This window comes from Gobius niger, assembly GCF_951799975.1.
Source record: "Gobius niger genome assembly, chromosome: 7".
Classification (NCBI taxonomy): Eukaryota; Metazoa; Chordata; class Actinopteri; order Gobiiformes; family Gobiidae; genus Gobius; species Gobius niger.
In genome coordinates, this window is record NC_136858.1 from 17848530 (window position 1) to 17863052 (window position 14523).

Here is a 14523-nt window from a genome sequence, read left to right on the forward strand (position 1 = left end):
GACCCTGAGCTCAGGCCCTGCTCCGGGGAAGTGACCAGCTTCTGTCTGACTTATTCCTGACAGAGCGCCTTCGAGGGAACATTTACAAGTGATGACGAATAAAGGACAGACGTCCACAATCAATAATTATCACTTTTTAATAATAAAAAAAAAACAATTATCATTATCGCAAATAAATACTCTTTAAAGAAATAGCCTATAGATTCTGCCTGTGATTTGTGTATGTTTCCTTCAGCTATTTAATCGTGTACGTGCACGTGTTGTCGAAGGGGAAAAAAATAATTAACAACTCAAAGCCCTCCACGCGCTCATCCAGCGGTCTCCACGCGCTGGTCCAAGGAGCGTCACCTGCTGCAGTACGCGGCGCACAGGCCACGGTCAAATCTGGGATGGAAACTAGCAGGAAACAGCTCAGCTGCTGGATGTTAGTCCGAGGACTGTGAGGTTTTTATCATGGACTCTTCAAAAGCAGAGGATATTGATCCAGTAGGAGGAGTACACGCACGCACTTTGGAGACGTGCGCAGGGATCAGCAGGTGAACAGCGAACATACGGCTCGTGTCTCCTCATGTAGTCATCATCAACACGCCGTCCCCGCGGATTTCGTAAGGATAAAGGACTTTAAGAGGACGGACGTGGGACAGACTCGTGGAGCCTTTTTAATTTGTGGAGCCTTTTGTTTGGACTGTTCCGAGCCAAGAAAACAAGGTCGCAGGTAACGTGTACATTCTTTATAAACCCGCACATCATTAAAACAACCCAATTATTATTTTATCTTTGTAAATGAGCCAGATGAAAACTTTTGTAAACGTTTAGAACACCACATTGGTTCACAAACTGCATTATATTGTTCTACGTGAAGGTTTACACCTGCTTCTCTCACGTATTAATTTCTTACGCCGCTTTAGGCTACTTCACACAGTCGAAATAAATACTCCATTTCCTTGCCTCAGATTTTGCGCACTGTGGCAAAATGACCTTCGTTTGCATATTCATGAGGACCCGTGCGCTAAGTTTGCTCCGCGCTCTAGACCAAACTGGGGAAGAGGAAACAGTGTCTAGCCATATATCTACAGCAGCAATCGCACGAGACTGATAGTGGCGCTGCCCAGTGTCTCACCAGTATCTCAACATCTGCGCGACTGAGACGATTTATCTCTCACCATTCTCACGACCGTAGCGGCCTGCTGCGGCTTTTTTCAGTCGCAATCGACCGCCACTGAATTTTGTGCATGCATGACATTCAGCTGCGCCAAATAATCCAACTGCGATTCACACCTTTTCATGCGGTCAATAGCGGTCGCTCGTGCAGATGCCCGTGCGCCAAAAGAGAGTGATCGCACGACTTTCATATTTTGAGTCCGCAAATGATCGCATAGTGCCCGTACGCCAATTGTGACAGGCCCTTAAACAGTACGTGTACATGCAAAACATAACCTAAACATTTACTTTTGTATATCTTATATTAAACAGGCATGATTCTGCAAAGCCAGAATATTACCATGATCCTTTAGGAAAGGAATGGAAAGGGTTAAGTGTAAATTAATTATTGATATAATTTATACATACAGCCAAATCTTCCACAAGTTCCTCCTCAGAGTTGCTTTGTTCAGTTAACACCCAAGTCTTGTTGTATCCTTGCAGGAACAAGTTCACAACTTTGTGCCTGGCAAACGAAAAATATACATTTTCAATCTTTCACATGCTTATTTATTTCTGGAGTTGATCAATATATTTTGTTGTTTATCACCTTGGTAGATTGTAAAGTGGGGTCATTCTTAGGCAGGCCACCACAGCTCGCTTCCTTTGTTTAGACATGACCTTCATCCACGAAGATTTTTTGGTTCGCTGTGGATTTTCAACCTTGATACAAACCAAGAAAGTACAGCACTGATGTTTATACTATTCATCTTATTGTTCCAATTCTTTCCTTACACATAATGTGTGACTTGATCACAAAAATGTGTTACAGAATGCCATTGTCTAATGTATTGTCTTACCTGCTCTAGATGATAAAGGACTTGAGCTACTCTGACAATTCTGTTGGCAGTATTGTGGTGATCAGTATTTTGTATGTTTGGATTTCCTGAGTAAAGGGTCTCCAGCTCTTGGTGATCACAAGGCTATGAAGAAACATTTTTTAGAGAATCACCACATTGAACGATTTGTCATTTAATAAATTCAGCTTTACATACAAACTTTTCTCTGTATTCTTGAGCGAGTTCATATTTACCTTCCTCTTCTGACAAGACAGGAACTGAAAAATATGCTTGAAAATCTCCTCCTTGGTTTGTCTCTGTCCAAAGCAAATATGAGCCCATATTACATTGGTGCAGTCAGTCCGTCTGTACCATTAAAGCCAAGCTTACCAGGGAGAAGTCATTCTTAGCCAAGTATATGAGATCATCGCCATTTAGAAAACAAACATTGAGTCCAATGGGAAGGAGTCTTTTTGCAGAAGCCACAATGAGGGACGTTTGTGGGCAGTATCGATCACCCTTTCGCTTTACTCTCTTGTTCTCAAAGTCAAACTACAATATATGACAATGACGATATGTCAATTTTTGGCAATGAGAAGAATTTGTGTGGTTTCTCTCACCTCAGACATGTTCTTCTTGCCCTGTATCAGAAATCCCAAGTTGTTGATTTCATTCTGGATCACATAGTTTTGTTCCTCCCACTTAAAATTCTATCAAAGTGACAAATACAGTATTTACTGGATAGTTAACGCAAAAATGAGAGTGTTCATCCTTGTTCATCCTTACATGAGATTTGGCCCAAAATACAAAGACCTCTGCCACCATACTGAACAGCTGCTCAGCCTCAGGATTTAGTTCTGTCAGCCATCTGGCTCTACAGCAGAGAAACAAAACAAAAACATGACAGTTAGTAAATGCACATTTCAATGCATGCAAAAATGTTATCTCACCGGTGAGACTCCACGTATGGGATGAGTATGGGATAGAAAGCATAAAGGTCTTGTACAAGTACACCGAATTTCTCCTGTATCTGGAGTTGGTCTTCAGATTCATCAGTGTCTTTTAATTTCATCTTCTCCTCTTCAAGAAGCACAAATTCTGCTTTCTGTCTCAATTTTTCCATTAGTGGAACAAAATAGTTTTTCAAAAGCTGTGGACTAGCTTGGCATATGATAGGCTGGGAGAAAACTGAACAGAATAAAGAGTTGCTGTGGTCAAAGCCAGAACACAAAGTACAATCAATAAAAAGGAAGGCGAAGGTCATCAGTTGTACCTGCCAGTTTCTTTATCCAGTTGCCCCTGCTGTCTCCCACATGATTATGGATAATGCAAATGATGTGACCGAGAAGATCACTGGCGAGTGCAGGAGTGACAGAGGTGTAGGCAGTGATTTGTGGCTGGCACCAGTGAAACATGTAGCTACACAACATGGGGAGGAGGACCTCTGTGACCTGGATGTAGTGTGCCTGGTGAGCAGCCGCTCCTGCTCTCACCACTTTCTCTACCTCTCCCAGTGCCTGCTGCAGCGAGGGCAGATGAGGACATGCCTCTTCCACCAGCGAGGGCAGACCAAGCTCTGATGGAGAAGCATCAAATTAGGACGCAGTTTATCATATAGTACAGATAAACACAGGAGCAAGAGTGAACTACCTTGTCTTTCAGCAACACTCATGCTGTTGTAGATAGAAAATGGGTTGTTCTGGTTTAGTTCAGGCTCAAGAAAGCAAACAGGGAAGGCTTGAGCAAGGGCAGCGAGACAAGCACCAGCGGATGATCTTGGTCTAAAAGTAGAAATACACAACACGACTAACTAAAAGTAGACCTTAATGCCAGCTCTTTGCAAATAAAAATATTGAAATACCCTTCTTTATGAACGCTGCTATTGGAACCAAGAGAGTATAGAGAGTTAAGAATCCGGTAACAGGTCAGCTGGATATTTCCCACTGCAAAAAAAACAAGTAGGACTTTTTTTTTTTAACTGTATGACAAACTCAGCTTAATGCACTGAGTTCATGACTTAAGATCTATTCTGAAGAGAGGGAAAAAATGCTGACATCTTTTCTCTTCAGCACATTTTCTAAAAAATTATCAATGTGTAACATCTATTTAAAAGAACTTTACACTTAAGTTGCTCACCTAAAATGTCTGAGCCAGTGTTACTGCTGCCAAGATGCTTAAAGAGGGAAGTGAGAGTAGGAAGAAGCACTGAGGTGGTGTGGCTGAGAATGCCAGCCACTCCTCTGGCCTGCTGACTCCGGTTCTGAGTGAGAGGAATCAGGGTCACATGAAGGTTTTCCACGGTCATCTCCAGGTCGGCAGCAGCAGCCTCCAAAAACGAACGCAGAGATCCACAGATAAACTCTGTGGCTGAATGCATCAGTGTCCTACAGTAAATATATGGAAAGTTTTCAAGACTTTTGTATTTGTAGCCATAAAGCTCATACTGACCTATTCATCTAGAATTATAGATCAGCACTTTAAGTATAACACAAAAGGATATTATGAGCAACAAATGTTACAATTACATCTGAGGGTAAATAATGAGTAACAATACGGCACATTGTGTTGACATTATTATATCAAGGTATGACTAACTGTAGTGCCATCTACCTTACATCCAAAGACTGGGCTAAAACCTGGAGGCAGCTTGTAAATGAAAAGGCTTCTTTTCCTGAAATATTATAACATGTATTAAATTACAGATACAAATATAACAACCAATCTGTCAATCAGTCTTACCAAAGAGTGTGGTTCTGTGTCTTATCAAGGAGGCCAGCTTACAAAAAATGCTGTTGAAACAAACACTGAAATTATTGTAATAGTACAGAAATAAACCACAGACATATGCAAACTTATTCTAAGCAAATGGCAAAAGACGAGGACATTATGAATGTACATGTTAGCGATCTGTGGTGAGTGGTTGGTTGTTTTGGGGCAGATCTCTGCTTCGGTCAGTCGACCCCAAGAGCAGCCGTGGCCACATACGTAGTTAACCACCGTGTATTGAATGAATGAAAAATGGTCACTTGTAAAGCTCTTTGTGGCCATGTGTGTGAAAGGTGCTTTTCAGATAAATCCCTTCTTTCCCATGGCCTGTGCATGTTGACATATTTATGTCATGATTTGAGCCATACCTTGCAATTATCTCTTTTTCTTTTGTCGATGCATAGTTGTTAGTGCGAGAGTCGAGAGAGCTTGAGAGGAAATATAAATGATGGTCCTTCACATATTCTTCTAAAAGAGGGAGGGCAACCTATTGAAAAGAACATAACCACTGATTTAGACGTGTACATATTATTTTAAAGCCCGTAGGCGTCAAAACTACAATGTTGTTTCCAGGCCAAGCATGAGAATTGACTGTGATCATTTCACACAGTGTGAATATTTTTCAGTATAGCACACAAACAGGGAACTCATATGGGGTTTACAGGATACAAATATATGATTGCAGATACAGTATTATTCATAAAACCCCACTCCAAAGCTGCAAGCATGCCTGCTTGTTGATGTTAAAGCAAACCATGAAAAAAAAAATATCGCTTGAATAAAAAAGGCACTTTCTGTGTACATGTACAAAAACAAACCTTGGGGAAAAAATGTATAGTTTGTAGATGTGAGGCTTTGTCTCCCTTAGCCGTATGTCCTCGGACATGCATCACCTCTTAAAGAAAAGAAAAACAATAAACAGGAGAAGAAAAGATGAGGAAAGAAAACAGGGCCACAATGAAAACAAAAGTAAATGAATATTACCCAGTTCTAAAATGTTCTCTTGAGCGACATCTATGAGATGGGCAAAGTGTTGAAGAAGAGTGTAGCCAAAGCAATTGGCTGTGACTGGAAAATTGGTGTCTGTCGCCCTTCTCTCTCTATGTAATTAGTACAAATATTAGTATAATATTGTGAAGTATATACAGTATATCATCATTAACAAATACCAACCTCCACACTGTGTAACCATTAAGGAGCAAGAACTTCAGAATATCCTGTGCTCTTTCTCTAAACCGGGTCTTCTCTTTGGTAGGTAAGATATTGTAGGGGGCAAGAGTAGAACAGCATGCTCCAGTAACAAACAAAATAAATGAATAAAAAAATAAAAGGAAAGATAATGAATTAACTACCCAGATTCAGCTTGTACCTTTGCTCTGAAGTTTTTTCTTGGCCCAGACGTTGTAGTAGTTTTCTGCCAACTGTTCCGCCATTGCCTTTAGATAGTGTATAAAACTAGTATTACCTCAAAATAAAAATGTATATACTTAAATAATATTGACTGTTTAAATAAAAAATAGCAAAACTACTTACACACTGATCCCAAGACAAGGTGATGGTGCTCATGTCCATGGGCTTTGGGCTAAATGTTGAAGCACCTTCAAAGGACAACTACGACAGACAACAACAAATAATCACACCACATAGAGTCGATGGAATGTGCAGCCGCTCCTTAAATACCTGAGACTGGGAAATCCTACGAGTGCATGTTCGCTTTCCAAATACATCTGCCTCTTTAGTTCTGTCTATATTCCAACCAAAAGCCAGCATCATTTTCAGAGTTTCTTTTATAGAGCAACGATAAGCTTCTTTGTCCTGGAATATTAGTGCAGGTAAAAGAATTGAGAAATTACAGAGCACACAGTGTTTTAAAACATGTACCTTTTCAACGAGAGCTCTGTACGGCTTCAGAAGAGGATGAACTTTGCCGTTTTCACATAACTGCTCCCCGTGCACCCAGCCAGCTGAAAACTTTACAGGAAAATATTGTATCCATATGAAGCGTGTTTCAAAATATCTCAATACACAAGGTTAGACACATTTAATCAGAAATCTATTCAAAAATGAACCCCTATAAAGTAAATACATGTTGTTACCATCTCGAGAGACCACTTCTCATGTGCATGCTCAGCATACTTGTTCTGAACAGACTCAAGCCGCTCCGGCACAGACACACTGAGAGAGAAAACACTCTTTAGCAAGAGCTGAATGCCTTTAGACTGAGCTTGATAATGCATAGAATGTAATATTGTATGTTGCACTACTGCTGTAAAGGATCACTTTCTTACCTGGACGTATCTATGGGCTGTGGGTCAAAGCTCTCATCTGTGTCCAAGGAGACATTTCTGTCTGTCAGGGAGAGATAGGTGGGATTCAAAGAGTCTGGAGGCAAGCTCTTGGCAACAGTTGCAAGACACTGAGCCCCGAGTTTATAAAGCAGTGGTTCATAAGGCTGCAAAGAGGAAAAGATGACTTTATGTAACACAATGATCCGACTACCATAATAAAAGCATTGATTATGTGAGACGATTTCTGTGGCGTTACCTTTTTCACCAGTGCATTAAAAATAGCCCAGAACAACTTTCTGGACAGATGGACGTCTTCTTCAGAACACAGGCCTCTCACCAGTCCACCTGTGTGTAAGTAATATTTCCACTGCTGCTCATAGTGACTGGTCAGCAACTGCGACAATCAAAATACCCAGATTAAAAGACAAAGACATTTTAAACGTCTTGATAGCATAATGAAAACCCGTCACCTTTAGCTCCAGGATGCTGTGTTCTGAAAGGTGGGTGATGTCAATTATGAGCTGCTGCAGAAGCGGCAGCATGATGACTGGTGTAAGCTTACTATAAACAAACAAACAAACAAACAAACAAACAAACAAACAAACAGAAAGTTGCGAACGTCCACATAAATATATAAATTGTTGAATTTTAAATGTTGTAGTGTTGTTTTAAAAAATATAAACTGTGAAAAACACCTTAAATTACTTACCTGCATATAGCCAACAGACATTCTTCAGTAGTGTCTTTCTGCGCTTTGGTGAGGCTTGATGCTTTGGAAAAGCAGTACAGGGCTCTAATAAAGGAATTTAAAAGGGAGGCATGTTCGTCTAAATTACACAAAAGAGCAGAGCATTTGGTCAGCATAGGAAGCATGGCTGTGGCGATGTATCTGTTTAGTGCTAGGGCCATGTCAGTTGATCCAAAGTCATTCTGGAAAAAATAGAAACGATGCATTTAAGTGGCCAAAAAAAAGACAAAAAAATATGAATGTACTCCATGTAACACAACACTCACAGTGTCAAGTGAAACTGCAGCTTTCAGATCAGGCAGAAACCCAAACTCCACTAAGTGCAGGAGAAAACTTTGACTCTCAACGCCATAAACTCGGTCCATGAATAAGACCATGGCGGCTTTGTGATCTGGGCAAAATACTGCAGACAGGTCGGGCTCATCAACATCCCCATCTGGGAAAAACACAAAGTAATATGAAATATAAAATTACAAATGGATATACTTGGCTGTGATGAAATAGCTATCAAACCTTTGGATATTGAGGGCATTTGAAATGGTAAACTAATAACACCCTGAAGGTCCTGAACAGGAATGAGTGATCGTAAAACTGCGCGGACACGGATGGCTTCTCCTTTTCCCGCTTGAATAAGCTACAAACACATACAAATGTTAGCAATCACATTTCAAACATGATGATGTTCAAGAGTTTAGTGGAATTGAAACACAAATATAAACACCTGCATCTCGGGAGCGCAACGGCCCAGGAGGTCTATCAGGGAGGAGTAAAAAGTCATTATAGCGTGGCCCATGTGAATGAGGTCATCCTCCAAGTCCTGGAAATCACTGTGAAAAGAAAAAAAAAAAAACATATCACTAAATATATCTCTCCAAAAGAAATGCATCTCTAAACTGACTGCTTTTTGTTGTATGGATCTGCTGTGTATGGTCCATCCATAGACACATCCACAGAGACTCTGATGGCTTCCTCAATGGCTGATAGGAGCCCCATCCCACCTTCCCCTCGCAGAGCAGGCCCGAAACATTCAGGCTGATGAATGAGTAGCTTTAAGACAACATACGCATTTTCTTCCACGCTTTCACCTATTGTAAGATCACAGCAAAAACCTCATAGTAGTACTCATTGCACTTCACAACGTATTGTAAATAAAAACTGAATGTGTTCATAGGTACCATTACAAAATACAGCAAAACGTAAAAAATCCAAGTAACGCTCTCCCTCCACAGGGTTCCATGCTATGTCAGGATATCCTTTTGCAACGAGCATCGGGCAACTCTGGACCCCGCAGCTAGCAAGATACTTCACAACCTAAGCATTAAACGAAAAGATTTTACTGGGAGGAAAATAACAACATGGATACAGTACATGTTTACATAAAGGAGTGTTACCTTTTGTAGATCATTTTCCTGTAATGATAATGCAAGTTCATAGTTGTCCATCACGGATGCAGCAGCAACATCTAAAGGAGTCGCACCTCGCATTGATGGTGACGCTAAAGAGAGCAATAATGAGTACACTGCAAATGATTGTGGCAAATGAACAGGTGAATATTTAGATGTCCTCTTCATACTGTTATAACCACATTTTTATGATGACATGCAAAAGTATACAGTGTCATCTTGCCACTTGAGACTTGCCTAGTCCAACCCTGCTGTGTTCGAGCAGATAGCTCAGGTGGTCAAACAAAGCCCCTTGATTCTGGCGACTGATGCGACAGAAATAGCAGAGGAAACGACAGCAGCTGGCCACCATCTTGGGAAACATGATCTCCTGTAAAAAAAAAAAAAAAAAAACACAGAGATTAAGAGTTAAGATTACAGTCCAGTGAAATGTCTTCTTACGGTATTTTTCCAGACTATAAGTCACACTTTGTTTTTCATAGTTTGGCTGGGGGTGCTACTTATACTCAGGTGCGACTTATATATCAAAATATATAAATTCATATGTGTTATTTTCACACTGACAGCCACTAGAGGGCGCTCTAGGCTTGTGTACCAGTATACTCCTGTACGACTGAAAATAAAATAAAAAACGGTAAAGTTTGGAGTGAGCGAGAAACTTGTGAGGGACTAGCAAAAGCAGATGTTCTTACAGTGATGAAGAAAACAAAAAAAGCTCATCGCTGGCTAAAAGCTAGATGGCCACAGCTAGAGGAACGAGTTTGCAAATGGGTGCTTGAACAACGTGCTGCAGGGAGAGGCTTGTCAATGTTGCAGTTACGCCTCCATGCCCAGGTAGTTGCCAAGGCTGGTGCGACTTATAGTCCAGAAAATACGGTACTTTCTCTTACCGTTGTTTTGCCTTCTCCCAAAACATTTACCATCACCTCCATCACAGTCTCATGCATTCCCAAAGTCCTCATTAAGTTTGGGTGTTGGTAGAAAACTTTGTTGTTTATGATGTCTCTGCGATGTGTAGAAATGTGAAAATAGATGGAACAAAGAAAACACAAAAGAGAGGACAGACGACATTTCGAGCCACCACCCACCCAAGTTTGTCAGTCATCAGTTTCTCCTCCTGTTTGCCCATGCACACTCGGAGGAGAGAACGGATTTGACACAGTGAAGTGAGGAGAGCTGTAGTGTCCTCTACTGAAGCATGGCTTATGGTGTAAGCTTTGTAAAGGGCATCTCCCATTTGGCCACCAAGACCTTGATACCATTGATGCAACAAGGAGAAAATGGCCTTCACCAAGTTGGGGTCTGCGATCTCTGCTTCTGCCGCCCAGCGCATCATTGTCTCAGAGATCAGCTTAACAAAGAACACTTTGCACATTTCATTGGTAATTAGTATGCTGCATATGTTCAATTATTTATGAATTCAAAAATACTCTTACCAGGACTGTGGGTTGGCGTTGTACACTGCTTTGCTTCAACAGATAATCTTCTCACTTGAAATACAAAACGACTAAGTTGATCTTTAATAGATATCTCCTCGTCATCATCTTCAGAGGCTATGTCTAATTCAGGGCCTGTAACACGTATAATAGATCAGGTATTACTGCTTTATATATTATCTTTTCGGATAGATTCTGAAAGTGCGTTCTAACCACAGTGCTGCTTTAGAAGATGATGGAAGTCTTTTAAGACCTGCTGAATTTCATCCGGGCATGGACACTCATTAAATGCATTATCTTTCTTTTTAAAACTGACGAGCATGTTGATCTAAAACAAGTAATCAACCATATGGGAGTGTATTTATAAGATATCCTTACACCATGTCCAACTGTTGTTCTAACATACTTTAATTTACCTGCTCTTGTGGAGGAGATCGAAACTCCTTTGTTTTGCGAGCTGTGAGCGCAGCAGACATGTTGAGGGCCTGCATCACTTCGTTGTAACGAAATCTTTGATTCTCTTGAAGCTGGCCAACAAAACTGTTGGAAAATGCCACAATTGCTTCAACCCTGTGCCGCACTTGACAGTTACAGAGGAATGTGAGGACCTGACAAAGCTGAAATTGATTATTAATAAGAAAAAAACAATAAGGCAAAAATATCAAACAATTTAAAACAGTTTTTTTGTGACCTGAAAGGTTGGTTTACCTCAAGTTGAACAGCTTCTGGAAGTTTCATTTGAAGCAATCCTACATTAAAAGAACTATTTTGGTCTTTCTCCAATATTGGTTCTTTATTGCGTTGGTCTCTAGAGGCTTCCGCTTCAGAAAACGCTTGCGGTAGTAACAGAGCAAGAACTTGCCTCAAGTCAGCATCCCGAAATACTCCCATTACAAGCAGAGTATGAAACAGTCTAATTAGTGGAACCATCAGAAGCTCCACGCTGCCCCCTGCAGGATCTCTTTGACCCTGATCGACAACACTCACAGCAGCACTCAGCATTTCCACCGCTAAATCCTTTAGTTTTTCTAAAGGAATTTCAGGGGAGTCAATGTAGACTTTCCCAGCGTCACATTCAACATCCCTTTCATGAGTCTTCACAAAGGAAGGAGTCGAAAAACACATTTGTGGTTTAAGGGTTGAAGTCCCAGTGCTTGGAATATAGCTCCCATTCACAGTGTTGGGACTAAAAGCACAGGCAGTGATCGGGTCCATCATAGGAATTATGTATTCATGATTCATCATCAGACACGCTGAGCTGTGGCAACAAAGATGAACCTAAAAAGACGAAGGAAAATTGACTGCTTACAAGTAAACATTTGAAAGCTCTTTAGTCATTTATGATTCAAACACCTGAATAAGCAGCTGGTAAAATGCAGAGCGAAGAGAGCCTGGAAGGTGGTGATTCTGTAGGGCATTAAACATCTGGGACTGGTCCACCTGGCTACAAATGGCATGGCAAATTCTGGTGTTTCCAAGAGCGCACAACAATGAGTAGAGGTGCAGAGTATGGTAGTGAAACATCAACAGGTCATCATGTTCCGAGAGCTCCAAAATATCAATACATCTGTGTGTGAAAAGAGCAGAAAAAATACACAGGACAGATGATATTTACTTAATATTAACAAACAACACACCTGTTTTCATCTGGGATCTGAAGAGACATAATTTGTCTGGACTCTGTACATTGCACGGCCCATCCATTGCAGTTTTCAGTCTGCTCAATAAACACTTTTATTGCATTGTCAGGAACGCGGGTCCAAGAAACTTGGCAAAGTTGTTGGACTTGTAGCCTGTCAGGACATTGAGGAGTTGTGTCCTTCCTGAGACTGCGAAACAAACCAGCTGACAAAGGCATGACATTCTGAAAGGGGCAATACACTGAATGAGGATTCTCTTATTTAGGGTTTCACTTGGATGTACATTTTAAGAAAAAAAAAAAAAAAACTAACATGTTACCTTAATATGGCCCAGTTCAAACTGAAACATGTTGGGAGCTGTTGCCTTGACAAATACAGCAGGAAACAGCTTTGTACTTGCCTCTACCTGATTTCATGAAGAAAGTCAATTCAGTTGAAGCAAATAAACAACTTTGTCAATAAAGTAGCTACGAGCCCACCTGATAGAAGGTTGCCATCTCAATTCCGCTTGAGGTAAATGTGAGAAGCCCAGTGGCTGTATCAATTAAACATCCAATTTCCAAACCTGTGCTTCTGCGACTTTGAGAGAGCCCAGTGGCCTCCCCAGCACACACCATGTAACAGTTACATCTCTTGGCACTGGGGAAAAAAGTGCATTGTGGATATTATGCATGATGTAAATAATGTAAGTAATGTATATGTGTGTATAATTTACACAATACCTTTCCTGAACCTTTCCACTCTCATCCCCCAGAGTTACAGTGACTGTGTGGACCTTGTCAATATCAAACGTTGCGCTACTTTGATGAAAGTCAGAGGTCACCCAGCCTACCCACACACTGCAGGGATCTTGGCCTGGAAGAACCCGCACTGAATAGTAATACTGAAAAAAACAAAAACAATTTGTCATGACATATTGTTTATACCATTATGTAAATCAAAGCATAACACATGAGAATAGAACATTTACTTTTGAGGTCTGGATAAGATGATTTAAGTTTTCTTTGTCAGCAACAACATCTTCTAAAAGTCTGGCCGATGAATTGCTGCTGACGAGGCCTGGTTTAGTCCTCTTCAACATGAACCTTAAAATAAAGAAACAATAGTTAAAATGTCTAAAGTAAATGTGTATCCAACACATTACATACTTCTGTTTCAGCTTGGATGTTTTGTCCTGGCTGTGATCCTTGTGGTGATTGAGTTCATCTCTTGAGCCAGTAAAGTTATGGGCTGACTTCATCAGCACTTCATAGTCAGAGTCAACCTCCTCCTCCTCTTTTCTTGCTGAAGGAGACAAATAACCTATTATCTCAAAATAAATGTAATGTTTGGATATATAATAAAATAACTATAGTAATTTATGTATTTTTTAAACATCTACAACATTATTTCTGGTTCAGAAAGTATGATTTATTGTTTGTATTTGCAAATACCTGGCGAAAAAGAGCAAGAGGTTACTGGAGGTATTGTCCGAACAGGGCTGCTGAGAACCATGGCACATTCAACTGACATATTTAGACGATAAAAACACAACTCTTTGCTGCCACTCTGATGGGAAAAGGAGCGCTGAGACACCCTTAAACTGGGCACATAATCCTTCCCTCGAGTCACCTAGAAAACAATTAGCCACGATGGTAATATGGAGTATTTCTATACGGCACTTTGCTTCCCTGTGCAAACCTACAAGTAAACTGGGGTCATCAACTCTTAAAGAGGCAAACTGAGGCTGCCACCATGTCATCCACAGAGACGGTTCCATTGACATGTTGACGGCAAAAGGCTTGTAACCTTCCTGCAAACCACACACTGAGAAATACTGCAAAGAGACCAGGTCAGAACCTAGATTTAGCCTTCCCATCTGGTTTACTCCAAGGCCAACAACGGGTAACAGGCCTGTAATAAACCAAAGAATGCAACCTAATTACAACTCAAATTATTGAGGTGTAAAAATGAAAGAATACATGTACAATGAAACTAAAGACAAAAAATAGAATGATATAATATATCAATCTATATATATATAAATCTATCAATCAATGAACAGACCATCATTGATGAAAAAGTCTCTAGCCAGCAGCTCCGATCCTTTGACATTAAACAGCAGATCTCCATTCAGAGCAACCTTTATAGTTCGCTCAGACATGTCCACCATGGAGCTCACTACATCACCTGTCTGCCACGGTGATGAGGCTAGTGGCTCTCCACCGTCATGGTACCACTGGGCCAGAAAACAAAGCAAAACTCAATCAGGCCAAACACTATA

General features: G+C 40.7%; 1 protein-coding gene across 1 annotated transcript in view; it reads right to left on the bottom strand.

The window, feature by feature from the left end:
- Positions 1-14523, bottom strand: part of LOC306965140 (ryanodine receptor 2-like) — a gene marked incomplete at both ends in the record, with an annotated part of 33593 nt that overhangs the window by 10010 nt on the left and 9060 nt on the right. Inside the window, 37 exons of the mRNA XM_079559383.1 lie at positions 2370-2531; positions 2600-2689; positions 2766-2853; positions 2930-3167; positions 3253-3555; positions 3630-3760; positions 3841-3922; positions 6109-6181; positions 6279-6356; positions 6426-6560; positions 6627-6716; positions 6842-6920; positions 7034-7197; positions 7290-7427; positions 7504-7594; positions 7743-7963; positions 8048-8217; positions 8295-8415; positions 8503-8608; positions 8680-8866; positions 8957-9092; positions 9173-9276; positions 9422-9554; positions 10075-10189; positions 10273-10535; positions 10676-10755; positions 10834-10948; positions 11037-11237; positions 11329-11898; positions 11974-12187; positions 12258-12484; positions 12580-12666; positions 12740-12899; positions 12983-13143; positions 13231-13345; positions 13409-13544; positions 14307-14478. Coding sequence (XP_079415509.1) covers positions 2370-2531; positions 2600-2689; positions 2766-2853; positions 2930-3167; positions 3253-3555; positions 3630-3760; positions 3841-3922; positions 6109-6181; positions 6279-6356; positions 6426-6560; positions 6627-6716; positions 6842-6920; positions 7034-7197; positions 7290-7427; positions 7504-7594; positions 7743-7963; positions 8048-8217; positions 8295-8415; positions 8503-8608; positions 8680-8866; positions 8957-9092; positions 9173-9276; positions 9422-9554; positions 10075-10189; positions 10273-10535; positions 10676-10755; positions 10834-10948; positions 11037-11237; positions 11329-11898; positions 11974-12187; positions 12258-12484; positions 12580-12666; positions 12740-12899; positions 12983-13143; positions 13231-13345; positions 13409-13544; positions 14307-14478 — 5736 coding nt within the window. The remainder of the gene's footprint in view (positions 1-2369; positions 2532-2599; positions 2690-2765; positions 2854-2929; positions 3168-3252; positions 3556-3629; positions 3761-3840; positions 3923-6108; positions 6182-6278; positions 6357-6425; positions 6561-6626; positions 6717-6841; positions 6921-7033; positions 7198-7289; positions 7428-7503; positions 7595-7742; positions 7964-8047; positions 8218-8294; positions 8416-8502; positions 8609-8679; positions 8867-8956; positions 9093-9172; positions 9277-9421; positions 9555-10074; positions 10190-10272; positions 10536-10675; positions 10756-10833; positions 10949-11036; positions 11238-11328; positions 11899-11973; positions 12188-12257; positions 12485-12579; positions 12667-12739; positions 12900-12982; positions 13144-13230; positions 13346-13408; positions 13545-14306; positions 14479-14523) is intronic.